Here is a 27,607-nt window from a genome sequence, read left to right on the forward strand (position 1 = left end):
GGAGGGAGGGAGCGAGCGGCGCTGCCCGCCCCGGGCCGGCAACGGCACCGCCCTGCCCGGAAATGAGGGCCCGGCCCAGCCCGGGCGAGCCGAACTGAACAGGGCCGAACGGAGCCCAACCCGGGCCGGCCGAGCCCAACCCGGCCGAATGGGAACGAACCCAGCCGAGTCCAGCCGGGTCGAACCGAGCCCGCCCCAAATGGCGGCGGCGGGGGGACTCTCGTGAGCCCGCGAGGGAACCGTGAGGGGAGATGGCGGTGGATCCCTCATGAGCCCCTGAGGGGTGATGGCGTTGGAGACAGCTGAAGGGATGTGAGAGGATAGTGAGGGGACGCGAGCGGTGTGCCACTGCGGACAGTGAGGGAAGGTGGGACTGGGTCCCTCACAGCCCGGGGCTCAGTGAGGGGACATGAGAGGACATGATGTTGAAGACAGTGAGGGCATACAGGGAGGTGCCACTGGCTCACTCACAGCCCTGGGATTAGTGAGGGGATGTGGGGGGAAATGGCACTGGGGACACTGAGGGGCATGAGGGGAGATGGCCTTGGCTCTGTCATGGCCCTGACCTCAGTGAGGGGAGATGGCATTTGGGAGACTGTCATGACACAGTGAGGGGACACAGGAGAAGGTGGCATTGGTTCTTTCACAACAAGGAGGGATGTGAGGGGGTTAAGGGGAGTTGGTTCCCTCACAGTCCAGGGGGACAGGAGGGGACAGTGCTGTTGGGTGCCTGCTGAGTGGACACACAGTGGGTTTGGGGACATGAGGTGCCCACCAGCCACCCAGCCAGGGCCCAGCCTGCAGCTTTGCTGCACTTTGAGGTGCTGGCTTCAAAGGAAATTATCAGCGGTGAGGGAAAAATGGCACCCCATATGGCACCCCACCACGTCGGGCTTCAGCAGTGCTTCCTTCAGTTCTGCTCCAGCAACCTGAAATGGGGGATCCAGCTCTTAGCTGGGGTCCCTGTGCTGGTGGCACCATGGATCCAAAAATGGGCCACATCATTCCAGCCCAACCCTCCATTGATGGGAACAGTTCCTAAAAACCTCAAGTACAAGCCCCATTTGCTGTCACAGGACAGAGAGAGGAGTTGATGAAAAGGCTTAAGATAAATTACAAATAAAACCTGAGGCTGAGGTGAAGGGTTGTGACTTGGGGCTGGCCTAGCGCCTGCATCACCCAACCCTGGTAACTGAAAATGGAACTGAAAGTAAAAGCAATTAAAAAATGTAAAAGCCAGCAGCTTCCAGGAGCACAGTCCTTGCCATTCCCACCCCTTCCTCCATAAATAACCTGCTGGCAGGGAAGGAAAGGGCTGAGCACAGGCTTAGATGGAAGAACCACGCCAGGCCAAGCCTGCTCTTTCCCTGCAGGAATGGCCCAGCCAGTTTAACAGCTTTGGAAACCAGGGGGGAGGGGAAGGGAAGGGAAGGTTTCAGGAAGGGAAGGTTTTGGGAAGGTTTTGGGAAGGGAAGGTTAAGGGAAGGTTTCGGGAAGGTTTCGGGAAGGGAAGGGGAAGGGAAGGTTAAGGGAAGGTTTTGGGAAGGTTTCGGGAAGGGAAGGTTAAGGGAAGGGAAGGTTAAGGGAAGGTTTTGGGAAGGGAAGGTTTCGGGAAGGGAAGGTTTTGGGAAGGTTTCGGGAAGGGAAGGGGAAGGGGAAGGGAAGGGAGCATGTTAGATCCGAGCCAAACAATAAAACTTTTCCCAGCTCCCCACCAGCCTGTGGAGATGCAGAAACATTGCATTAAAGGGGATCACAAGGATCAGAGCTTGTCTTGGCATGTGGGAAGGAAGGTAACTCTCTCCTGCTGAAGTGGGGGTGGGGAGGGGGGATGGAGCAAATCCTGAAACACCCAAGCCTGATCTCCAGCAACTCACTGGAAAGATTAAAGTCAGCTGCTTGTAAAGCAGCCCAACAGATCCCACACACCAGTTCATGCTTTTCTAGTGAATTTTAGGATTTAAAGCATAAAGTACAAGACAGACGAGCTGTACAGCACCAGCAGGTACGTGCATCCATTTGCATTCCTCCTTGCTCTGGAGGTACCAGGTGCAGCATTTATACCTGTATATTCCCATGGGGGTTGGAGGGAGCTTTAAGGTCCCTTCCAACCCAAACCACTCTGGGATTCTATGGTAGAACAGACTTCCTGGTGTCCTGCTGTTTTCCTGAATGTTTTGAATGCCCCAAGTATTTGTTTTACTTTGAGTAAAACGAGTTGGTTATAATCCCTTAAAGCACCCACCACACAATTATGGATTTACATGGAAAATTCCCCGCTCCCAGCATTTAGACACCTCCCATTCTCCTTTAGAAAAGATTGGGAGGATCTATCCCACCCCACCTGCTGGGTTGCTCCCCACCCTCTTCCCAAGTTTTAACTGTTTGCTCAGTATTTGCAGCCTGAAGTTGGCATGGAGAACATGATGCCCAAGGAGAAGAGCCATCAGGTGCTTGTCATGGATGGAGAGAGAGGAAGCAGAGAGCGAGTCACTGAGGGGAATCACCCCCTGCAGCAAGGTGTGTTATGTGCAAGATACTCTCAAGATACCACCCCATGCAGCGTAGGCATAGGGCACCTCAGTAATGCTGCCAGTGATCTGGGGGAAATTAAAGAGGCACAAGAAACACTTCAGGAACTGCAGTATGGATTCCAGGAGGGAAAAAAAATAGTATTAGGAAAACCACGGAAGAAAGTGCTGGGTTATAAGGCTAAGCCCTGTGAGTACACCTCCATTTCCACAGGCACAAGTGGTTTGGTTTTAAACTCCTTCCCATTTCCATTTGTTAACAAAGAGACTGGGAACCAGACATTCCTTTGGCAGTGGCTATTGGGAGGGATTTCAGTCACCAACCACTCACATCCTTGTGTTTGACTCAGTGCTTTATTGGCAAGCACACAGCACCTTGTAATTAGCACATGTGGTTGCTGGAGGTAATTATGTCAGTCTAGTGGTTACACTTCTGGGGGTCCCGGCACCCCAGCGTATCCCCAGGGAATGAGGCACAGCAGATAATCAATGTAAGGTCACAGGGAATCAAAAGCCAGGTGGGCCAGCAGTATTTCCCAAATCCCATTCTGGTGACAAACTGGCCCAAAAAGTGCTTACCTTGGCAAAGCCACACCAGGCATGTGCTCAGACATGGGCCGGGCAGGGGCTGATGGAGGCACTGCAGAATTCCTGAGCAATGGCTCAGTCATGTTCCTTCTGCTGACCATTCCTTGAACTATTCTGAGGCAGGAAATTGCATGAAGGAACACTCACCTCTCTGCATCCCACCGCTGCTCTTAATAGAGCTGCTGCATCCACGTGACTGCTCAAAGAACCTTCCGCTGTTATTGTTAAACTCCAGGATGCTGCAGGAAGTTTTTAGGAGACCTCTACTCCTAAATGCCCACAAAAGATAACCAAGGAAAACACCAACTTGGAGTGCACATTTATTGCACAGGGCCTGACCCTCTCTTGGCTGTAAAAAGGCTGCAGATTTTAGGGTGCCAATGCCCCCATTCATGGAATCCCAGAATGGTTTGGGTGGAGGGACCTTAAAGCTCATCCCATTCCACCACCTGCCATGGGCAGGGACATTTTCCACTGTCCCAGGCTGCTCCAAGCCCCATCCAGCCTGGCCTTGGACACTTCCAGGGATCCAGGGGCAGCCACAACTTAACCCTGTTAAGCTTCAGGACATCAGGCCAATTCAGACTGGGACAATCCTAAACATGAATACAACTGTGCCATTAATCATAATTTTTACACATTACCAAAATAAACCATCTTCATCAAGCAGAACAGACAAAGCCCAAGTGCTTAAAGTAGTTTTGAACCAGAGCATTCAATCCTTAAATCATCTCCCAGCAGAAGAAACTGCAGCAACCCTTTGGCCAATGTATGATGAGGCTGTAGCAGCCCACACATCAAAGCTTCCCTTTTCCCACCCTGAGAGAGCTGAATTTAAAATGTGGGTTTGCATGATAATTAATGACCTCACTCAGCTCTAACAGTGACACCAGCATCACGTGCAGAGCTCTGAACATGTGAGGAGGAAACCACTGCCCAGTTTGTTACAGTCACTGAATCATAACACATTGTGTTTGTGTCTTCTCACCTGGCACCAGCACCCACAGCTGTGGTTTGCAGAGATTTAAAATGGCCAAAACCTCAGTGCTGTTCCAAGGAAAAGTGGAAGTTTTTCTAGGTCTGAAAAAGGAACTCCATGAGAGGACCTTAGAGTTAGTGACTATGCCCCAAGTTTCAGAGGAGGAATATCCTCTACGCCTCCCAACCAAAACCTGTTCTACTATGTGACACTAAGAGAATGGGACTTCAAAAAAGCTATTTCCAACTAAAACTCTAATGAGTTTTGCAGGGCTTGAAATGCCAATTTTTTTCAGTGTCCCAAGAAATTAGTTTTCAGCTCCAGAAAAATAAATCTCCATCTGCTAACTGGGCTGGAAGTGAGGCATTCAGATAGGAGACAAGGAGTGTCCCATTCACTTTCCCAGCAGACAGTGCCAGGCCAAGTGCTACGTTTCATGTTTACTCTGATGCTTTTCCAAGTCCTCCAAGAAAGACCCAATGGCCCAACCCCAAAGAAAGGGAATACAGAAATTTCTCAAGTCTGTTCTCAGGTCCTCCCAATCTTAATAATTTTACCCAGAGATTTCTACTCATTCTGTTAAAAATGGCAGCATTTATGTTACAGAAAATCCATTGGCTTTGGGAAAAAAGGCAGTGAAGGATTTGAGTGCAGAGCTGCCAACCTCAGAAATACAGACAGACCAACCAAGCAACATTATGATAAAGTGTTTATTCTTTTTTTTTTAAATATCAAATTTTTTTACACATAATTTGTTGATAAACAGTCCCCCAATATTAAAAAAAAAATCAAAAAAGAATCAAGTGTGTATTACTTTGGGCAGAACCACATCCATTGATGACACACCCACTCCTCTCTTCAGCCGCCTGCGAGGCCGCAGCGTGTTCAGCCCACAAGAGTCAATGACACAAAACGCAACCAGCTTTAGGATTCCTGAGTATTGATTCCCTCAAGTTCCCTAAGTGAGTCTGTAAAACTCTGAAGCATCAGTCAAAGTGTGACCCAAACCGCTGCGCTTTGGATCACGGACTAAGCCTCGTCTACACAGTGCAGGAAGAAATCTTGAGCGCTCAGAGGGGAATGATGTACATGAAACTGACCTCGTTTCCCAAGCTGACTTCCAAGAGAGGCAGGCAGAAATACCTCTGGATTTCTCCTCTTTGAATTTCTGTTAAGTTCTGGGGAGCCGTTTGGCAGGAAGTCCAAGTCTGGTGAAGAAACCTCTAGAACCTGCTCCTCCTTTTGTTCGTTAATGGCATAGTTTTACAGAAAAATGATCTGAAGTTGAGCATTCAGCAAGTACACTTAAATATTGCTACTTCTGAGAAGAGGAGACAGCAAGAGAGAAACACAGAAGAGGGGAACATGGAGGACATACAAGGTTAACAGTCCTGGAGACCGAGTGTCTACATAGAAAGTTAAACATACAATACACGGAGGCAGAGATTGTCACAGTAACAGCATAGCTCAGCTATGTCCTGCAGCAGGTACACATGCCAGGGACAGTCATCGGGAATATTCCCTCCTCTTGTAAGAATTACCCATGCCCAGAAATTTCCAGATGTTGGGATTCCACTAAACATCACCCCTGTGTTCACCTGTGGCCTCGTGTACGCAAACACGCAGTCACCAAGAGGCCAAGTGAATTCCTTCAGTGTTTTTAAGGAAAAAAGTAAATATCAGAGACGAGGAGTGGTTCCAGGGCACACCCAGAGAGAAGCTATACAGACCCACATGGGTCCCCATAGGTGCTGGCAGCTTTACAAAACAGCTTCAGAGCACTGCTTTACTCTCTAGAGCTGGACTGCCGTGGTGAAATCCTTTGTTAAGTGATGTGACTTTAGGACACTGCAGCAGTGGTTAATGAGGAGAGGGAAGAGAAAAGAACAAAGTGCCTGATTTTAGGCCAGAATACCTGGGTCCTTGGAAACCTGAACAGCTGTTGGTGGTACCTCTATCCCCCGCTGTAGCCAATAAGCCATAGCACTCTGATAGCACTCTGCCATCCCTCCTTTCCTATAAATACTCCCACTCTGTGGGCCAGGTCAGCACAGGGAGCAGCAAAGGGACTGCCAGAGGCTGAACAGAGGATGTGGGTGTGCATGCAGCAGAGAGGACACACGTTGAAACAAAGACAACTTTCAGACAGCATTGGCTAAACACACATTCTATTACATTTTATTTTGACCTGAAGTACCCAGCACTGCCCCAGTTTTATACTAGATCTTGCTCCTAAAAAAATTATTCACTAATTTAGCAGCACATAGCCATTCACTCAAAGCAAGGCTTGGAAATGAAGAGATTTAAATCACCAGGCTTGGACCTACTTGATAAAAGAGTTTTAGAAATATTTATCAGTTGGGGATCAGGGTTTGTTTCTAGCAGTTTGGGGAAAGTTACCCACGGAATTCTAGCACTATGGATAAATGCTTCCGTACAGCTTTGGCAGAAGGGCGGGATTCAAAACTTATATTTGACAAGGAATAAAAGTGAGCACTGAAGCAGATTGGCTGATGCTCTAAAGCTTTTGTAGCATAAATTCTGTATGCGCAGCCTAAGTCAGCGTGGCCGTGAGAGCAGAGCCTGTCACCAGCTTGGTGCAGAGCAGCACCACTTGGGCCAGCTGAGCAACGGCTTCTGAAACAGAGAGAGTGATACAAGGGGCTAACACTGAGTAGCCAACACTGAGTGGCCAACACTGAGTAGCCACCATCTGCTGCTCCAAGCAGCTGGCAGTACATCCACCCACAGGCAAAGGGTGCAGGTTCAGCCCTCCCTCATCCAAGAGAGCCAACCTGCCCCTGGCTCCTGTGTTAGTTTGCTCCCAGGGCCACCTCACCGAGCCCTGCAGTGCGAATCAGGAGCAGATTCAGCCATCCATCTGAAGTTGCTCTGGATCTGGAAGCCTCATTTCTGCTGCTTCTGATGGTGAACCAGATGCAGACAGGAATGGGTGTGATAGATCCTATTTCCTAAGGCTTCTAAGGAGACCTGCTGACACTGTACTCCTGTACCAGCACAAGCTTGCCCTTCACAGAGGGGCTTCTGCTGATGTGAGATGCTCATTGGAAGGAGAATATTAAACCAAACCTGCAGCAGGGCTAACTCTACCACCTGCCCAGTGAAGATGAGAAAGCTGCAGTCTGGCCCCAGTAAGTCATTTTGAGCAGAGCCTCAAGTGAATCACTGGATGCTGCTCCAGACAGCCAAGCACTGCTTCCCTCATGGAGCAGTGCCTGCTGCTGGCATCACAAGCAGAAGGATGTAAGCCAAACCTGTCTGGGAGCTCCAGGTCTGGATGGTACCATCCCAGCTCATGGAGAAACTCCATTTGACAGCAGAATGCCTTAAAGCCCTTTATTACTCCAAAGGATCTCCTGGCTGCCCAAGTGTCTGAGGCAAATCTGACACCAGCACTCAATGACAGCACAAACTCCTGTGAGGTGACAGATGAAACCAAATCGGTGTTGTTTTTAAATGCCACCTGCATAAAAACAGCCCAGCACACACATAGGAGACCTGCTCAAGCAACAGGGAACACAAACACCAGGACATAGGCCTGAGACAACCACAAGACCACATGGAAGCCATGAACAAAAATGTGTCTGGTGCTGCTGAGCCAGGTTTAGCCCAACATGTCAAGTTCAAGACAAACACCAAACACAAAGCCACTTCTGAGATTTGTAAGTGGGACTGAATCAAAGCTCCTACTTAAAATTTTGTTTCAGCCACACCTTCCTTTCCCTTCCCCAGCCCTGACAGAGTTTTGGGGCTTTGCAGAGCATCACAAAGGAGTTCTTCCTGCTCAAAAAAGCATCTGGAAAGGGCTTCCTACAGCACAGCCTCGGTGAGGCCTCACTGCTCAGGTGACTCACCAGAGACATCCCAGAAGGCCACGACGGTTGTAACGCAGAAGCCACGTCAGTGCATTTGTTCTGTGACCCCTGCTGGGGAGCCCTCGCTCTTGAGGAGGTGTCAGATCAGCACCCCCAGCCATGGCATTCACAGCCACGAGGCTGACCAACCCCAGACATCCAGACAAACCACAGCAAAGCAGATTCTTCCTTCTTCCAATCACAGCCCCGCTTGGAGCCACTGAGATGAAGTTCATTCCTCCCTGGGCACAGGGAGATTTAGAGCCATAACACACAGTTGGTTTGTTAAACAAATTCATCATTAAGATTTAGCCTTAAACTGGTTGAGCTTGTTCTTTTTGCATGAGGAAAAACATGATGTGGGCAAGGCTAGAAAAAAATGTAAATACTCCTTTTCCCTCCCCTCCCCCCCCCTTACAGTTAATACCAGCACATCTCCAAATAAGTTAAAACGTATCTTATAAGTTTTGGTAGCACCAAATTCTATCCCTTCCCTTCTTCTATCCCCATGTTGTAAACTGGAACACACTGGCCCAAGAGCATCACAGAATATTCTGAGTTGGAAGGGACACACAAGAATCATTGAGTCCAACTCTAAATCAAAGCATAAAAGGGTTTGGCAAAAATAAGCATCAGTCTTCCCCATGCACACACAAAAACCCACGCTCCCAAAAGACCCCCTCGTTCCTCTGGCAAAAGCCTTACACATCCAGGAGCATCTACACACCTTTAGTAGCTGCCAGAATAATTTCAACAGCTGGATGTTGGGTTCCAAGGAGCTGCAACACATCCAGAGTCCACACTGGACTCAGTGTGCACCTCCCCTTCTGTGCATGTGTGGCCAATTCCCATCACAAATTGCTTTGTGCTGGACAGGGCAGTGAGCACAGTGGCTGCTGCTTTTTATTCATAGCATTGGAGGTTATTTTAAAATCGTACATTTAAATAAAACTAGTAGTTTTAATCCAGTATGCATGATTAAAAGCTATCCTGTCCACACAATGCAAGGACGTTTTCTTTCCTTTCAAAGCCCAAATCTAATGAGTGAAACAGAAGAGATGTGTTACTTTGGCTGCAAATAATTTAAAAAATCTGGTTCAACATTCTGCTCGTCCATTGTGGTGTGTAATTGAGATACTTCTGTAGAAGAAAAGATCCCCCAGTCAACTCCCTACTCCACAGTTACGTGGGAACAACGATGCTCTTGGCTAGCAAAATGAGAAGAGCAAGGTCTGCGTTTCCACCTGCTTGTTCCAAGGCCTGGAGAGCTTCCTGTGGGGTAAAACCAGCACCAAGGATCCGGTCGACATCAGCCACAGGGAAAGCAGGGGGTGAAGAAGCCCCTGCTTCAGTCAGTCCTGTATAGGCAGCTGGGGGGCTCAGCAGTGATTCCTCACTCCCACCCAGCGGCCACAGACCTGCAGGAGCAGCACTGCCACTTCTCCCAGGTGCTCCTGTGAACAGGCGCTGAGTATCCTGTGCTGCTCCTTCACCTGAAGCAGGTGTGGAGGAAACAGGTGTGCTCTGCTCCAAAGTTGGACTAGGTGCACTCTGAGAACCTCCTGCCAAAACCTCCCTCTGCTCTGGGCTCTGCTGCTGGCCAGGGGTGGCTGCAGAACTCAGCACGACCACATCGCTCCTACCTGAACCCTTCTGCCTCTCTAAAGCACCTCCCCCGAGCACAGGCTGCCCAGCACTGACGGGCCCAGTGCTGATGTGCTCTCTGCCAGAATCACAAGGCTGGCTCCCCTCTGCTTCTCCACCCTCAGACCTCGTCTCAGGGAATGAACAGCTCTGTTCCTGGCTGGTTGGATCTAAGCCTTTTTGCTCACCTTCAGGAAGTCCCTTCTGCTGCACTGCTGGCTCTTTCTGAACAATTTCCAGCTGTGAGACTTCTTCTGAGGCAAGGATCTTGCATTCTCCTTTCCGACTGATAACCAAGAGTTTGTGAAGCTCTTTCAAGGCTGATGCTAGAGGGAAACATGGCTCTTCTGAAGGTCTTCCTGCATCCGTGTCCAGCTGTTGGGTGCTGGAGGGGGAAGAGCTGTCTGCTGCCAAATTAGCCAACTCGTGATACTCTGCAGGAATTTCACTAGTGCTTTTAGCCTGCAGGACATCACTGGTGGAAAGTGAATCACTCAAGGAGGACGGAGACTTGAGCAACTCCACTTCCATAGAGAAGGCCTCCGAGTTTGGGTTGGAAATATGTCTGTTCTCAGTCTGCTGCTTCTGCTGCCTTGCTGAGCTCTGTGCTTCAGCTGCAGCCTGCTCCACTGCATCTATTTCCATGGAGGCTTCCACGTGCACATGGCTACAGGAGGCTGACAGTTGGATACACCCTTTCACACAGGAAAGACTTGCTCTCTCCAGTCCATCTCTCATTTCCATGGGAGGATTTTCTGGCTGCTTGGCTTCTGCCACAGCAAGTTTCTCAACCCCACCAACACTGCAAGGAGGTTCTGGGTCAGTTATCTCAGTTTGCTTCTCAAGATGTTCCTTTTCTGGCTCTTTGCACATCTGATGGTCTGGGGGAAGCTCATGTTTTTGTTCCTGCTTTGAAGACAGATGGACATCTTTATCCTGCCTGTGCTTGGTAGCAGCGTCATCCAAATGGACTTTTGTCACTTCCAGAGGATGTTCCTGACCATGATCTTGTTCTTTAGCATTACATTCCTCTAAAGTGTCAGCACTAAATGTTTCTTTGAGTGTCTTCTGTGAAAGGCAAGCTAGATTGGAGCAGGTTCCATCTCCGGTGTGCGGAGAGGGGTCATTATTTGCCAAGGAAGAGCTATTGGAATGATGCTGTAATACCAGAGCATGTTCTTTTTCTGGGGTTATCTGGTGTTCAGGTGAAGAGTCAGAAGTCTTGACAGCTCTAGGGTCAATGGGCTCTGCGAGGCTGGATTCGGATGAGCAAATTGAAGCAGGGGCAGAGACAGAACGATCAAGTAACTGATTTGTGGGATTAGAGATCTTGGAATTTAGTCCTGAAGACTGGACTGGATTTTGAAACCCATCAGAAGCTGGTAATGAGGGCATTTCCAGTGAGGTAGTTTCTTTGTCACTATTCTCTATGGAAGACAGAAGGAAAGGAGCAGTCAGGACACAGCAGAAGCACCGTGGCAGCACAAACTGGATTGGGTGGCTCTAAATACCTGGTCTGTGGCCCACTCCAGCTGCAGTAAACACACACTACATGCATCAAGGCTTCCGACGTTCTGTTTGGATTAGGAAACAAACACACCAAACTCGTGTTAGCATTCAGAGCACACACCATGCACGGTTACAGTCCTGCACAGCTCCCCTCCTGAGTGTCCAGCACAATGGCACGGAGGCTGCAGGAGCTCCTGCCTCCCAGAAAGATTCTGCCAGGCAAATCTGGCACATCAAGGCAAGAATAACTCTGCCAGAGCACAATTTAAAGGCTGTTCTGTACTGTCTGTGCCACCGAGCAGTCTGTGGGTGATACCAGACACTTGGTAAACTCTACACAATATAACACATGTGTCTAGTGCTGTACTCATTTGTTCTGCCTTTGGCTGGAGATACTCAGGAGACACATTTCAGGGATATGGGAACTGAGATGGCAACACAATTCTTGGGTTGTGCTCCTAGCAGTGCCATCAGACCTGAGAAAAGGTGTCCAAACACCAGCTGGCTGCAAAGGGGAAGCGTACAGATTGTAGGGGGAAAGAAATCCCCCTAAAGAACTGCTGCCCAAGGCTGGGAAGAGCGAAGAAAAGGAGAAACACTCAAAAGTCAAGCCCAGCTTGCTGCTTCCTTGTCCTCACAGAGAGCAAATGAATTGCAGATCTCTATCAGAAGCACTGAACACTGGCTGTGGTTATCGGGGAGATTAAGTGACCTTATCTTGCTGACAGTCTGATCTCACTGATGTACCAGCGCTCTCGAGCTCCTTAAATCACTCACTCGCACTTTGCAGGAGTGCCTGTCCTGACCCCACAGCCCAGGATCACACACCCAAGGCTCTGTGCTCTGCTGCCCTTTCCCTTCCCAAACTCAGTGGTCTTAAACACACAGCACTGCTTTGTCTGGTGTCTCTTTTTACAGGAGTACTGGGGCACAGCTTGCCATGCCTACACCTCTAGCCACAATTCCCTTTAAATTCCACAACAGTGGAACAAATTCCACTGCCTTTCTGTCCTCAGCCTTTTATTCTCTGTTCCTTTTATTCTCTGTTAACTAAAACCAGTGGAGTACCTGCTGTGACACCACCCCCACTGCTCATCTTTCCTAAGGGTGGCGAAGAGCTTTGTGACAGAGGATATGGATGAAAACCAGAGGGATCCTTTCTGTTTCTATGTGGAATGATTTCATTTGTGTCTCTGCTCCAAACCAACCCTTCAGGGAGGAAGCAGAACTGTCTTTTGACCTGCTGGATCACTAATTAGGGTATGATCAGACACATCAGGGATTTGCATTTAGGTAGCAGCAGGAGCTGGTTTTTCACCAAGCTCTCCTCAGTGTCATCCTTCCCCTGGGGTAGGCACAGGAGCTGAGTCCCAGCCCCACCAGGGATATTGATCCAGCTAAAATCAGGAACAAACTCTTCCCCACAAAGTGCACCATCAGGGATAAATTCCTCTCTGTACCAGGAACAGCCTGAGCTGTTTGTGGTGGCAGTGACTTGGACTGAGGCTGCCTGGATGAAAAGGTGTGTGTGGGATGAACTGCCTGGCTACACTTCCTCCTCAGCAAAACAGCTCCAGTTTTGCTGCCAGGTTTGTAAATCCTCCATGATCACCAAGTTCCCCAGTGGTGGGAAATTGGCACAAAAGAGCATCAAGCCCTCAGAAGTAAATAAGGACGTGGAGGTCCTGGATCCCAGTGAACCCCACCAGCACTCCACCACCACCTCAGCTGCCTTCCATAAATGCTGAACCATCAGCAAAGCAGCTGACAGAAATCATGAGTCTCCCTAAAGTGGACTTCAGGGGATTAAATAAAGCTCAAGGATAATCCAGGTGCATTCAAAACAAGCACTTTAATAGCCTCCAGGTGCAGGAGCCATTTGTGTTGTACCATCTCCTGGAAGCCAGCAAAAATTGCTCCAGTTATAAAAGAACACACGTGTTGTGGGGAGCTGAGCTTCTTTGGAGCTGCATCACATTCTCTTTCTGTCCTTCTTCCGTTTTCTGTTTTTTCCTTTCTTGGTTTTCTTGGTACCACCTAGCAGCAACTCAAGTTTTGGAAGAGAGAAAAAAGGAACGTGCTGACATTTTAGCATACAGCCAACAAAAGCCTATGGGCCAGAGGCTAGTGCTGTGTCTAGAACTGTCAGGACTGTCACAGTCAATCTGAACAAGAGCCACTTAGTTCTGTGCCTCGGTGTTCTACGGGCACTAAGTGAACACACAAAATGGATTTCCTATTCCCATAAATCTTTTACATTCCTCTAGGGCTCAGCATCAACAGAAAGTGTCCGAGTGCTGACTAGCCTGAACAAAGCCTCATGGTCCTTAGAACCATATGTGGTACATAAGCAGCTTGGATTTAAGTCATTTCAGGCACTTTTCTGTTTAAAAAACTTGTCTAAAATACTTTTATTGTAAAGACTCATAGTTTGGGCTGACATTTGCTTGTTATTTAGTTCTCTTTCAACTGAGAACTAAATTTAACCAACCATAATATCTGCAAAGCCTCATCCAAAGTAGAAATATATTCTGAAAGGTAACCCAGGCTCCACCAGGCTCCAAATTTTCACAGGAAAAGAACTAATATTTACACCTGCCAGGCTGTGGGAACAGACAAAGCCCAAGCTCCTGAGCCTGACCTTTAGTGACATCAAAACCCCATCACAAGGTCAAACCCATGTTTGTGTTTCTCTCTGCCGGCTGCAACTTCAGTTAATAAACATTCAAATTTGGCTAGAAAAGTCACACATGTAAACCATTGCATACTGATTCATTAAAGCCAGACCTTCCTTCGGAGGTTTTTTACACTTCTGGAAAACTTTTAATCCTAGGATGGAAGAAAATTGGCCAAAGGGAGCAGTAAGTGCAGTCCTGTGCTCCCCTTAATGTTATCAGCTTCATTATTTATAACCAACTGCTTACTCTTTGGGTTGTCAAACAGTAACTGGGAGGTGTTAAAGAAAAATTTCAGTGCATTTCAACTAGATATGTGTAGATACATATATATAGTTAAATATATATAAATTTTAGTATCTAATAGATATATAAATATACACATAATATATGGTTCAATCTTTTTTTCTCATTTCAATTTTAAATATGGGCATGCTAGAGTCTTAAAAAATTAGCAAGAAAAATGTTGAAATCAACTTGATCAGCTTAAACCTGACCCAGCAAAGAGTTCTACATGTGTGTAGGAAGCAGAATTTACTCTGTTCTTTCAGAGGAAAAATGAGCAATAAAATTCAAAGGTCTCTAGAGAACTCTTGGATATAAAATGTTATCTTTTAAGTTCTGGAAAAGGCTTAAGAAATATACCCTGAGGTATTCACAGCTTCTCTGGAATAGCAGGGAAGAAATAATGAATTTCCCCTTCACCCAAAAGCTGAACTAATGGTGGAGCTGAACAGAAAAATAGAGTTTCAGACTGGTTTTGGCTCATAGTTCAGCTTTCAGCTATTTGGCTGAAAATAAAATCACTTTGCTCAATTTTGCGGCCACCAAAACTCCATGTGGCCATCTGTGCAGCATTTGGATTCTGGGGACACTGGGAACAAAACTGCAGGAGGGTGAAAGTTCTCTTTGCAGGTCATATTTAAGGCTGAGGATGTGAATTCAGCTTTTGAACTTCTGAGCAACTGCAAGGAGGCAATTCCCCCTCCAAGGGCACGAGCACCGTTCCAGGGAAAAATGCTGAAATAGTGCGAATTCTAAAAATTGTCATGAACTTTTGTCACTGCTACAGCTGCTCTATTTTTACGTGGTGCAGCCAATAAGAGCAGGGTTTTGGGAGCCTCCCCAAAGTTGTGCTCACACGAGGCTGCAGCAGCAGCAGCACAGCTGAGCAACGTCCCTGCCGGGCGCTACAACGTGATCCCGGCCACAGACAACCAACACCCTCCAGAGCTTGATGGCCAGGAAACCAGAGCAGGTGGGAAGCTGCAGGGAGAGCACCAAATAAACAGCTAACAGCCCTGAATGCCTCCGTGCAGGTTTTGCAGCCCAGAAAGGAAGAGAGAAGTGCACTCGGAGGCCACAAGCAAGAATAAAGCCCCTTCTCTCCACCCTTTACTGACTGGTGCTGCTCCCAGGAGCCGGAACGGGAACTGCTCACAGACATCCTGACATGCAGCAGAAAAAAATGCACAGATTCCTATTTCAAGCAGGCTCCTGCTGGTACCTGCTTCCTCTACAGATTTCTGTATTGCCTCTGCGAGCTCCTGGTCAGCGATGTCCTCGGGCCGCACGTCGTCGCGGCCCGCGCCGTACGCCAGCCGCGCGCACTCGGGCAGCTCGCCCTCGGGCAGGAACGAGGTCTGCGAGCCCGTGGTGCCAATCACCAGCACGTTCTTCTTGAGATCAATGGAGCACTGCAAGAGAGCAGCCACACGTCAGGGCCTGCGGAGAGCCAGGCGGCTCCCAGGGAAAAAGGGAGACACGAGGTCAGGCAATCTGTCTCCAACGGAACGGCTCACAGCAGGTAAGGGTGGGCCAGGAGTATCAGCTCTAACCAAAGAGCCCTCTCTGACTCAACTTGTAATAAATCATTGCATTGGAAAGCTCTGAGCATTTCTGATCAGAGCAAAAAGCTCCAGGCAGCAGCCAGACACCCTAGAGCTGTCCATGACGGATGTGCTTCCAGACTGGAAGATAATCCACCATCAACTGTCCCCAGGAAAATCCTATGAATTCACAGGCCAGGCATTTATGTTGCACTTCTCAGTAAACCTGCAAGAAGTAACTGTTTCAAAAGAGATTTTGATACCTGATGCCTCTTAAGCATATCCAGTCCTAGGAGCATGTCCATGGGCTGCTCTTCAAGGATTGAGAAGGAGCACGCCAGGAAATCCCCTTCGATCTGCACCTGAGCTGAAACACAAGGCAGAGAAGTTCCCACTACAGCACAACAATCTGATTTTTGCTTTTCCACCTGGGAAAGGAAAGGTCTGGGAGAATCTGAAACCAGCACTCTGATGCACTGTTTTGGTCACAGAAAGTCTGGCCCTGCGCAAGCCCCAGGACTGCCAGGCCTGTCATGGTCCCAGAGTAATTATTTTAAAAGCTGATGTGCCTGAGAACCTCCTGTCCTGCTTTTCTGACCCTCCAAGCTTGAGGACTGCAAACAGTTTATTAGAGCACAAGTAGCAGCAACAGCAAACAGAATCAATTTTTTTGTAATAAGGGCAGTGTCCTCCATCCAGAAAAGTTGCACAAGAGCACAGAGGCTTTTCTTTCCAAAGGAACAGCAAACACTGCACTGTGTGGGAGCCCTTCCTGAGTAGCTCACACTGCCCAGCAGTGCCACCTGAAACAGGGAAGGTCATGGTGTTTCACGTTCACCTCGGGCTTTTCCCCCAGAGATCGTGTCCTCTACGTGTGCAGGAGCTGGGACTCCCTCACCTCCAAGTGTTACAGCATTAAATGAGAGAGTTCTGTGCCAAGCCAAACAAACACACTGGAGAGGCACTTTGATTTTACTCTGCAGGAGCTCCTAGCAATTACAGCACCAATCCTCAGTGCCAAGATTGCAGGAAATGCAGTCAAACCCCTGCTAAAGCTGCCCCAAAAATGCCAGTACTTACCTAAGTGCACTCTGCCAATGATTTTCTGTGTCCCAACACCCTTAGCAATGCCAGCCCACCGCCGATCCACCAGCCTCATGATGTTACACCTTTCAGCACAGGCTTGGCTCATGATGGTCATCTGGGCACCTACCAGCAACAGAACTCGTGTTAAATCCTGATGGCTCAGCACAAACTTTTATTTTCTCCTGGAAGAGCTTAAGATTTGGCACTCAGTGGCTGGGAAACCAACCCACCTGCCCCAGGGTACAAAGGCTTCCTGTGAATCCCACTGTGCTGACCTGGCTGCCCATACATGGGTCAGCACTGACCATTACTGTAGGAATGGAACAACCCCAAGAACTTCTCCTTGCAGGGTGTGGATAGGAACTACCATGTTAAAGGCATGTGAAATCCCCCTGTATGTAAAATAAGAGAAGACAATGCACATGGCAGAGACCTTCCAGGCACTGAAGTCCCAGAAACTCTCCCAGGAACCCTAATCCAGGGTGTTCCCGCACTGCTTCTCCCAACAATCTGCTCTGCTCACCCAGGCTGTGCTCAGGGTTCAGTAAAGTGCTCCAAATTCTTGTCATGCATTGCTTTATTGTAGGATCTTTTGGGAAAACTACTGGAATGTTTACTTTGCCCTCAGTGATGGAGAGTGTGGAGAAAGCACCTGAGTCCACAAAGGCTTTCACAGGGTGTCCATTGACTTTGCAGTTGATGTAGAGCATCACCACCTGCCCAAAGCTCTCAGGTGCCTCTTCCATCGCTATCGTCATGTTCTCTTCAATGTTTTGTTGCCTGAATTTTGTGGAGAAGAGAGAGAAAGACCAAAATTTCTGTCATCCAGACCTTGTAACATCCCTCTGATTCACAGACAGACCTGGAAATCCCACCTGCTGCTGCTCACCTTACAAACACACACTTAAACCACAGCAAAGGCTGCTTCCTTAGTGAAACACAGACCTGGGAGCTGAAGATTGCTAGGACTGATCTCAGCTGAGTCCAGAGACAGTGAGTCACTCCCCAGAAGGCACTGCCCCTTCCAACCCCTGCCTAATTCACATCTCAGCTCCTGACAGCCTTGTGTTGCCAACAGGAACCCCATGTCCATGTTAACCTGGAGAACTCAGAGCAAAAAACCTGTGGATTCATTAGTCATGCTGAGGGTACATGGAAGTGTTGCCAATAGCTACATCACTGGAATCCCACACAGCAGCTGAACATTAAAATCCTCAGGTTTCCCTGGTAGCTTTCCTTTTCCAGGCATAAGAAAGGAGGGAGGTGAGCAAAATAGCAGAAAGAACACCACCACGAGCACCAGCCCTCCATGCAAATTTAAGCCGACAGAAAAAATTCTCTTCAAGAAATCCCTCACAGCCCCAGGATAATCTTCGAAGTGATGGGCATCTGTAGTGACTGCATCCAAAACTGCTTTGTCTCCCCAAAAAGGGGGAAAACGCTTCAATTCTGAAGCCATTTCATTTTTCACTGAGTGGAGTGTGAAATCTGGGGACGGCTCAGCCCAAACAGCTGAAGAACCTGGGGCACATCCCCTTTACCTGTCCCTCATCTAAGGAAGAAGGGAAGCATTCCTGTGGCTCTGAGCAATGTTTCACTACCTACAAATATCTATTTTCTGCATTTCTGGGTGTTTATCTGACACCAACATCTTGTCAGTTGCAATGTGAGAGCACTCCTACCACCAGTGAATTCTGCTTCTGACCAACAATGGGTCTGTAGCAGACAGACACTTTGTTATCAGGGGAAAACCACCAGCCACAAACCGACTCCAGGATTTACCACCCAGCTGAAGAAATCAAGTCTCAGCCCAACACAATTACATCTGGAAGGCAGCAAGAAGGAGCGAGCTGATGAGCAGGATGCATTTCTGCAGAACCTCTCATCAGTGAATTAGCCAGACATAGAACAATTAGCAGGATGCAAAACCAAATCTCAAGGGCAGGTGGGAGAAACAATGCCATGTTGCTGTGCAGAGCTCAGCTGGGAGACAGCACCAGCCCAGCTCTTGGGTTCAAAACACACCCCAGGCACCTCAAGAGGAGATGTGCTTTCCACAAGTGCTCCAGTCTCGAGAGTGAAGCAGCTCAGGCAGCTCCAAGACATCACACGCACAGACAGCACAGACAACAGTGCTGTCACCTCGTATCACACAGCCCCAGAATGGTTTGGGCTGGGAGAAACCTTAAAGCCCACACAGTGCCACCCCCTGACATGGGCAGGGACGCCTTCCACTATCCCAGGCTGCTCCAAGCCCTGTCCAACCCTGAACACTTCCAGGGATGGGGCAGCCACAGCTTCTCTGGGCAGCCTCTGCCAGGGCCTTCCCACCCTCACAGGGAACAACACTCTGTGATCTCAGTGGGACACATCTCAAGGATGGGATGCACCTCCATGTTCCCAAATCCCAACCTTCCCACATGCAAAGGCGGCCCAGAGCATTGTCCTGCAAACAAACTCCTTGGTACAAGGAATGTGCTTAGATTCTGCCTTCTCTGAGGAAAAACCACCATGGATAGAAGCACAGGGCAGTTTTTTCTCCCCAGAGAGGACCCCAATGCCTATAAGCCACTTTGGTTTGTTACCTTATGTCTTCTTCTATCTTGGCCTGTGCCTCGAGATCAAAGGGGTCAGCGGAATAGAGCCGGATCCTCTCCTGCTCGCGCCGGGCTCGGTCCTGCTGTTGCTCCAGCAACACCCTGGTGAATTTCTCTGCGGGAACAAGGAGATAAAGAAATGCTTTTTACTGGAAATTACTCTTGCAAATCAAATTCTGGCACAGCAAACGCTTCTTTTGATGCCAGCTGAGGAATAGACTCAGCAGCACACAGAAAAAAGCTTCCTCTGAGGGCAGCATGGAAGGACCTCAGAGGATCAGTGGCAAACTTGGGAACCTGCTGAGATGAAAAGCAACTGGACAGAGCTTGCTCTCCTCATGTTCCTACCCAAATACTGCACAATCAAACTCAATTTCCTGGCACATACATTTTTATAGGGAAAAAAATTTTAAGAACCACACAAAGGCTAATGACAAAACTCCTTTCAAAGCCAAGGAAAATGGCAAAACCAGAGATTATAATCTCTAAAGCTGAATGCCTACCACTGGAACCAGGAGGTATTAGCCAGGTCTAAATGCACATTTTAAGATCACAATTTTTAGATTCCCACTTTCCAGATGGCCTCTGGCCATGTTTTACTACTTGAATGGGATCACGTACGTCCCCAAAAGGCCTTGGCAGCCCGTGCAGGTCTGCACACAGGGAAGGTTTGGGTTTGCTTCCAGAGAGGCCGTTCCCAGGAAGCAGCTCTGGCTCAAAGGCTGTTATGTGCTCAGGGAGGCGTTGGGTATATTTGACTGTTGGATTTTTGAAATCAGGCTTCTGTACAGCAGGTGCCTTCATCCAGCACAGCCACAGGGCACGGATCTATGCAGATATTTGGGAATCCAAGCTGGAGCTGAGCTGGATCTGTGCCCAAACACTGCCAGTAGCGGCAGTGCAGCACGGCAAGGGAAAACCAGCCCAAACCACTTCCTCCTGACAGCCCAATGCGGCAGTTTGGGACTGAAAATGCACAACTGGGTCAAAGCTTGATATCCACAGACCAGGCAGAGCAGCAGAGGAGCCAGTTCTGGGTGTCTTGGGTTTAACCTCTGGTTTCCTGGGCCAAGAGCAGCATCCCTGCTTAAGGTGATAGGAAAAGCTCCCCAGCAAGATGACTGAAAAAGCCTGAGAGTGCAAAGAAAGCTTCAGCTCTGGATATGAACTAAAGGCAGAGTTAAAAACAGAACAGGCTGACAACGTCCCTGGAAGTTCCTCTCTGGTTTCCTCTAACAGAGAGAAATCACTCAGATTTAACCCTGAGAGTGGATAAAATCTCCTGCTAGAAACTCCTTCTCTTTATTTATTTCTCTACACTCAACAGAATTTATTTCCAACTAAACATCCTGCAGAGGTTCAGGAGCTCATCTACTGCAGCCCAAAACTCCTCTCTTTTCACACCTAAAGGACACTAGAGTTCAAATCTTTCAGCACAGGAAGAATAAGGAACCAACATCAGCTACAAAGGAAGTGAAGGACAAGGTTTCAACTATATTCAAAACACAAGACACTTCCAAGATTAACAGAAACGTACACATTTTTGACTATTTCTATTGAGAAAGTTCCTAAAAGACACCATCTCCTTGTTCTTTCCCCTTTCCCTTTCTGTAGTTCACTTCCACAGCACAAGATAACTATGGACAGAGCTGGGTTTGGAGTGTGCTGCTCTCTGCTGAGTCCCAGCTGGGATGCAGCAAACACACCACCTTGATTGGAAAATGTGCAGAAAGGAATATCTTAGAGTAAAAATCAGGAGCTGAGTCACTTGTGTTCATAGACATCCAAATTGTCTGTGCCTCTGATATTTCTGAATAGGAGATATTAAAGAGGATATTAAAGATGCCAAGCAGGAGAAATACACCCAGAAAAGGGGGACCTTTGCCTTGAGTGCTCCCAACTGGCACCTTTCATCTGCACCATCAAGGAATGCACAGCACATCCCAGCTCCTTAAACACCCGGAGCTGCCCCTGACCCCGCCCAGCCCCAAGCCCAGCTCACCGAGGTCCCCGCTCAGCAAGGCCTCGGCCAGGGGCGGGTTGCGCTCCTTGAGCAGGGACAGCTCGTGGGGGTTGGCCAGCAGCATCTCCCGCAGCAGCGCCGGGTTGTCCAGGCCCTGAGGGAACGAGGGCGCGTCCGGGGGCGAGGGGCGCGGCCGCTGCGCCGGGGGCGGCGGCTGCTGCGTGGATGTCCCGGGAACGGCGATGCTGCTGAAATCGATCCTGGGCAGACCTGAAAGGAAGGGCACAGGTGTCGGTGCTGCATGGTTGCAGTTCTGCTGGGAAAAGCACGGGAAGGAAGAGCTGCCCTCAATGCTGCACGAGAGCAGATTCTGTGAGCAGCAGTTCGCGATGGAAGCACAGCCACATCCCCAGGTTACTGGGTTAGCAACGCTGGCGCATTTATGTAACTGGTCTCGTCTGTCTGCCCCATTTCTAATCCCCTGAAATGCACTTGCTGATTAGTTATTCCCAGCTTCACAAATGTGAATTCCTCATGGAGGGACTACAGGTCTAAACCCAGTGGCTCTGAGGCACTTCAGAGTCTCTGGGGTTAAAAAAAGCAGGGGAAAAAAAAAAAGTAGTAACATTCCTGCAGACCTGCATTGCAGGTACCCATCCTACAGCTGAGGCAGGATGAGGACCTCAGCAATGCTCCCACACCCTTCTCAGCCTGTGACATCTTTTCTAAGGATATTTTATGTCAGGGATTTGCTAGGAGTGGCTGTGGAAGGCAGGACAGAGGCACAGGGCTCCACTCAGGCATTCCCGGAGGAGCCTTTGGCATGCACACACTTTAAGCCACAGGGTTTGGCAAGATGTGGCTTCTCAGGGAATCTGCCACAGGACAGGTTCAGGACACACAGCCATAGAGGCTGTTCCTGGGTCTGAGACATGCATGTCTGTGCCATCATATCCAGCAGGAAGGGAACCAGCGGTTGTAGGAAACTCACACAACTTTACCAAGCCTGTTCTGAACCAGTCACCTCCTCACTGCCTCCACGATTCCCCAGAGGAACAGTAAAATGGAGCTGGCTTCCTCAGAATAAAACACTGAATCAGAAGCCCTCTGGGCCATTTTCAAGCCCCCCTGACTCACCCCAGCCACGTTTCCCCCCTCAGCACTTTGTGCAGAAGGTGCTAAAGGACACTGACAGAGCTGGTGTTGGGTAGGTGTTGATGAATCCCTGAGGCTCAGGCAGAGCTGGCTCGGAGCCTGTCTCACCTGGGAAGCGCATGGAAGGCCGTGGCTCCACCGTCTCCTTCTGGCGCAGGATCACCACGTCCCCGTCCTTCAAGCCATAGGAGGCCAAGGACCTGTTGTTGTCGGTCAGCGGCCGCTCGGCATAAACGATCTGTGCCAGGAGAGCCACCAGCACCCCAGGCAGAGAAGTTAAAACAAAAAGCAAGATGTTATTTTGTTATAGGAGAAGAAAAAAAAACCATTCAGATAAATTCTGTGGATCCATCTCAAGCTGCAGAAGGGAAGGTGTGATGTCCTCACAGGCCTGGCCTCAGGCACAGCGGGGCCGCAGCACATTCCTGCCTAGACAACATGGGCTTGGTCTTGCCAAAATCCAGCTGTGGCACCATGGAGAAGGGCCAGTCTCCCCTGATCAGAGGCCAAGATCATTAGAGGGAAGCAAGTCTTGACCAGGACTGTCTGTCCACATTCCCAAACTCCAAACTCCATGATTACACTAGCCACAGGCATTTTCTGCAGCGTTCCCTGCCCCAAGTCAGCACCCACTGACCCTGGACAACTGCAGACATGCCAGCAGCACCAATCCAGGTAGATCCAACCCAACATCCATCATTCTGCCTTTTGCCACAACACAGCTCCCCAGAATAACCAGTTTTACAGGGACCTTATTCATTAGCTCAGTTCACTCCAGTGATGCAACTCTCCAGATCCAGAGCACTCAAAGGCTCTGCTCCCAACACTGCCATCAGTCCATGCAGGGAATTAACTTCTTGTGACTACAAAACACAAACTCACATGCATTTCTACTTTGATAACCTGGTTTAACAAGGGGTTCATAAACATGAAAACACTGAGATAAAGGTGAATAATCCCCAAGGAACATTTCCATGAACATCAGACCTGTAATACCTACAGAAGCCCTAAGATGTGGGAAAGCCCAACATGTAACATAAAGCTGGAAGAGAAGTTACCAGAAATGGTATCTGGCAATACGAAGGTTTCTGTGCCATCACTGGAGCACAGCAAGACCAGGAAGATCAGCCCAGCCACCTCCTGCCCTGGCAGCAGCCCAGAGTATGGAGAACTTGGCCTAAACCCCTCAGGCACACAATCAAATTTCACAAATACCACCTTGTTTAGCCAAACCTCAGTCTCTTTGGGGCTAGAAAAGGCCAGTTCAGCAGCAACACGTTTGCCACAGGTTGGGGCTGGCTGAGCCACGTGGGAGCAGCTTTTGCAGTCCTGGCAGGGATGGGCTGATGCTATCCTAGCATCTGCCTGATGCTATCACAGGGAGCAAATCCAACAAGGTCCAAAAACCCAATCTCTACCTGTCTTCAGGTTGGCAGACACTACAGACTTTCACTGCTTCACTCCAGCAACTCCAACATCTTACACAGACTCTCCCTGTGGCACTCAGCAGTGGAGACCCATCAGCAATAGCAGTGCAAGGCAAGACAAGGCGGGAGGAACACAAATGACCAGAACCTCGTGGGGCAGCAATCAGAGAATTCAGGGAAACGCACACGATGGAACCAGGCATGAGCTTCCTGCCTCCTCCTCTCCACCAGAGCGTGCAGCCTCAGCGCTGCCTCACACCCCAGATCCCTCCCAGGGCCCATGGGCAGCGATTTGAAAGTGAGTGGCCTCCACCCCACACCCCACGGCACCACCGAGGTCAGCTGGTGCTGGCAGAGGCCGGCACAGCCTCTCACGTTACCGGCCCGAGGCGGTGCCGCCGCAGCGCAGCCAGCGTGTCATAAATCCCAGCTGCACACCCAAATCTGGAATGGCACATTCCCTGCGCAGACACTCTGGAAGAGACGAGTTAATCAGTTTAAGTGAGGCTTTACCTCTGTCATCTTGCTGGGATTGGATTTATGAGTGTTCAGCCTTACATCCCAGACAATGAATTAAGCGCCTGGCACTCGCCACGTCCATTAGCAGCATAGATTAATCCACTCCTGACCCATTCTGCCCCACTCTTAAAACAAACTGATTGGATTTTGCTGCCTTTTGATTGTCTGGTTGGTGGCAGTTCTGCCGGCTGGCAGGCACCAGACATGGGTTCTTCTGGAGGTGACTCAGACAGGGATGCAGGCACTGATGGATTCACTGTGCACAATGCCAAAGGGTAGAACCTTCCTGTGGAGCAGGGAACCCCAGCCAGGAGTGCTGGATACCACCTGCAGCCATCAATCAAGCCAACTCCTGGGCCCATCAAATATTCCTGAGCATGGCACAGATGGAGGGCACGCAGAGAAAATAAATGAGGGGAAGGAATGAAGAGTGTAGCTCTGATGAGAGCCTCCTGTCCCCTCTCCCAGAAAGCCATGGCCTTGGTGTGTGGGGGAGACTGGGAAGTCAGATTATTTCCACTTGCCTCACCCAGCTCCTCTTATCACCACAGCCACCAGCAGCTACCTCTGTTATCTCAGACCTGTGCCCACAGCGTCCCTTGGACACCTCACAGCTCCCTGCCCCACCCCAAACTGTAGCACCCAGAATTCACTGCCCAAACCAGTTGAGAACAAGGCTGGGATTAACCCTCCTCCAAATACTGAGCGGTTTACGCCATCCTGCATGACCCTTACAGTAAAATTCATCCTCTCTAGTGCCAACACAGCACCTTCAATGCAATATTTACCTTGGCTGAGGAAAAAGGGCAGGAAACAGCCAAGTCTGGTAAATGCAAAACTGCCTATTTGTAATTTAACAATGCAAAATCCTTCCACACAAGGAGCTGCTTCTCTGATAACTTGTATCTTTATAACTTTCTCATAGAATCACTGAGGCTGGAAAAGCCCTCCAAGATCATCAGGTGCAATCCCCACCTTGTCCCCAGCCTAGAGCACTGAGTGCCACGTCCAGGCTTTCCTTGGACACCTCCAGGAATGGGCACTCCAAACCTCCCTGGGCAGCCCCTGCCAAGGCCTGACCACCCTTCTCCCGTGAAGAAATTCCTCCTGATGCCCAGCGTGTTCTCTCCACTGAAGGTCCTCAAAACACCTCACAAACACCAAGCAGGAAGGGAAGAGAAGAGAGAGGAGTGACAAATAACAGCCTGGCAAGCACGGCACGACGCGGCTCAGGATGATGCACGGGTGCCAGATGGATGAGCAGAAGGAAGCAGAGGTGGCTACAAAAGCGCAGCGCTGCTCCCCTCGCCTGGGGCTGGCAGCACCCAAACCCCACACAGGTCAGCTGGGCTGGAAAAACTCAAACAAGGGAACTCCTGACAAAAAATACACAGAGAAGTGACCCCTCGGTACCCTAAACCACACCTGGAGCTGCAGGTCACCATGATGCAAGGGACAAAAGGTGACAGCGAGGAGTTTATGCTCCAGTTCATGCCTGGAGGTGTTGAAGCCACAGAGTCCCCCACACAGGGGTTGTCCTCAGACCTGGGAGCTCACTGGTGGCTGTGACAGCCACGGGAGGGTTGTTGGGAACCTTTGTGTGAGTTGGGTTCTCCCTTTACACGTGCCCAAAATCAAGAGGTTTTTCCTAAAAGAGAATCCACCCTACCTGGATTTCCTGCCCCTGCTCTGAGACTGTTTCTCTGTCACCACCAACCTCCTATTCCAGAAAACAAGGCTCTGCCACAGCAGAGGGAAAGCCAAACGTCGGGAACCTGCTGGGTGAGGGACACCACAGCCCCAGGGCTGCCCGTGCACCAGCTCTTCCAGCGCTGACTAATCTTGGCTTGGCTGGAAAAATACTTTGTTAATTTAGACTGGGAAAAGGCTCGGGAAGCAAAAGCCACCAGCGCTAAACTCCACAAACTCTGCCAGGCAAGGCCGGCGCCGAGAAAAGGAGCCGACACCGCCCTGCCCAGGACAAACGGGGAGGAACGGCCAAACACGCGGGACTGAACCCAAAACATGAGCAAAGCCCAGACAGATGGCCCAGAGCCGCCCCCACACGCTGCTTCCCCCGTGTTTTGGCACACGAGCGAGCCCCGAATCCGGGCTGGAGGGGGATATTTGCTGCGAAAACCACACGGACGTGCCTGTTCGGTCCCCACACCTGGGTGGAAAAAAGGGAGGAAAAGACTCAATGTGCCCTTTCCGCCCCAGACCGGGCAGGGGTTCGATGGGATAAATAAACCCTTTCCCGAACATTTCAGCCCCGTTTCCCGGGGTTTGAGGACACCACGGGCCCCCACCTTCCCCGTGCTCTGACTCCCATTCCCCTCGCTTCAGTTCCTGGCCCGTTGAAGCATCAAATTCCTGCGAAACCTCAACATAAACCAAACCAAAACAAACCCACACTATCTTCTCTCTTTCAGCTGCGCGGCGGGCGCAGACCGAGCCTTTCGCGGAGGGGTCACCCTCAGTCACCGGGGGCTCGGAGACCTCTCCCGAGCGGATTTTGAGGGAAAAGCGAGGTGATTCTCCCCAAACCCCAAAGGTCCGCGAGGAGAGGGACCGGGAGGGACCCACCGCCCCAAACAACCCCAAACTCCGGATGGCCGGGGCGGATCCCGGGACTCGGCCCCGCAGGGAGGGAGGGACACGGCCGCTCCCAGCCTGGGAGATCCCGACCCTGTGGGAGAAGGGGCACGGCCGCTCCCAGCCCGGGGGACCCGGCCGGGCCCTCCCCGGCGCTCGGGGCGGGGGCAGGCCCTAACCTGGCTCTCGGCCGCCGGGATGCCGGACTCCAGCTCGCAAAGGGCGCGGAAGTTCTGCAGCTCGAAGTCGGCGTCCACCTGCAGGTTGAAGGTGATCTCAGAGCGGTCGCGGCGCAGGCAGAACACGGTGAGCAGCATGGCCGCCCCCGCCCGGACCCGCACCCGCCGCCGCCACCGCCGTCAAGCGCCGCCGTCGCAAAGCGCCCGCCCCGCCGGTCAGGCGCCCACGTCAATCGGGACCGCCCAACCAATCAGAGAGGGCTAAGCTGGAGGCCCCGCCCCCTCCCTCGCCGGCACAGGGGCGGGGCCGGAGGGGCCCGGGTGTCACCGCTGGTCACCGCTGGTCCCCGTGTCCCCAGGGCGCTGCTTGGCTCCCTGTGTCCCCGGGGCTCCTCTGAGGTCCCTATGCCCCGGGCGTCACAGCTCACCGGCGATCCCCGTGTCACCGGCGATGCC

General features: G+C 50.3%; 1 protein-coding gene and 1 long non-coding RNA gene across 5 annotated transcripts; one reads left to right on the forward strand and one right to left on the reverse strand.

Annotated features, from left to right (window-relative positions):
* Positions 1-70: 70 nt before the first annotated feature.
* Positions 71-3,232, forward strand: LOC132337757 (uncharacterized). The gene is made up of 3 exons (XR_009489266.1): positions 71-367; positions 1,708-1,793; positions 2,394-3,232. It is a non-coding gene; the product is annotated as an uncharacterized LOC132337757 (long non-coding RNA).
* A 1,562-nt stretch (positions 3,233-4,794) lies between these two features.
* Positions 4,795-27,336, reverse strand: LOC132337756 (protein DDI1 homolog 2). Of its 4 annotated transcripts, XM_059866591.1 has the most exons (10): positions 27,152-27,335; positions 22,540-22,669; positions 21,316-21,546; positions 19,302-19,428; positions 17,369-17,496; positions 16,711-16,839; positions 15,894-15,997; positions 15,309-15,498; positions 11,129-11,191; positions 10,904-11,044 (listed from the first exon to the last, which is right to left on the reverse strand). In XM_059866591.1, the coding sequence occupies exons 1-9, from the start codon at positions 27,287-27,289 to the stop codon at positions 11,175-11,177; spliced, it is 1,194 nt and encodes a 397-aa protein (XP_059722574.1). In that variant the 5' UTR covers positions 27,290-27,335; the 3' UTR covers positions 10,904-11,044; positions 11,129-11,174. The 4 variants fall into 4 exon arrangements, with proteins under 4 accessions (XP_059722570.1, XP_059722574.1, XP_059722573.1 ...); XM_059866590.1 differs by lacking the exons at positions 10,904-11,044; positions 11,129-11,191 and adding an exon at positions 12,960-13,163 and having other exon boundaries at positions 27,152-27,336; XM_059866588.1 differs by lacking the exons at positions 10,904-11,044; positions 11,129-11,191 and adding an exon at positions 12,960-13,173 and having other exon boundaries at positions 27,152-27,336.
* Between the last annotated feature and the right edge of the window lie 271 nt (positions 27,337-27,607).

Source organism: Haemorhous mexicanus, chromosome 23 (assembly GCF_027477595.1).
Source record: "Haemorhous mexicanus isolate bHaeMex1 chromosome 23, bHaeMex1.pri, whole genome shotgun sequence".
Lineage (NCBI taxonomy): Eukaryota > Metazoa > Chordata > Aves > Passeriformes > Fringillidae > Haemorhous > Haemorhous mexicanus.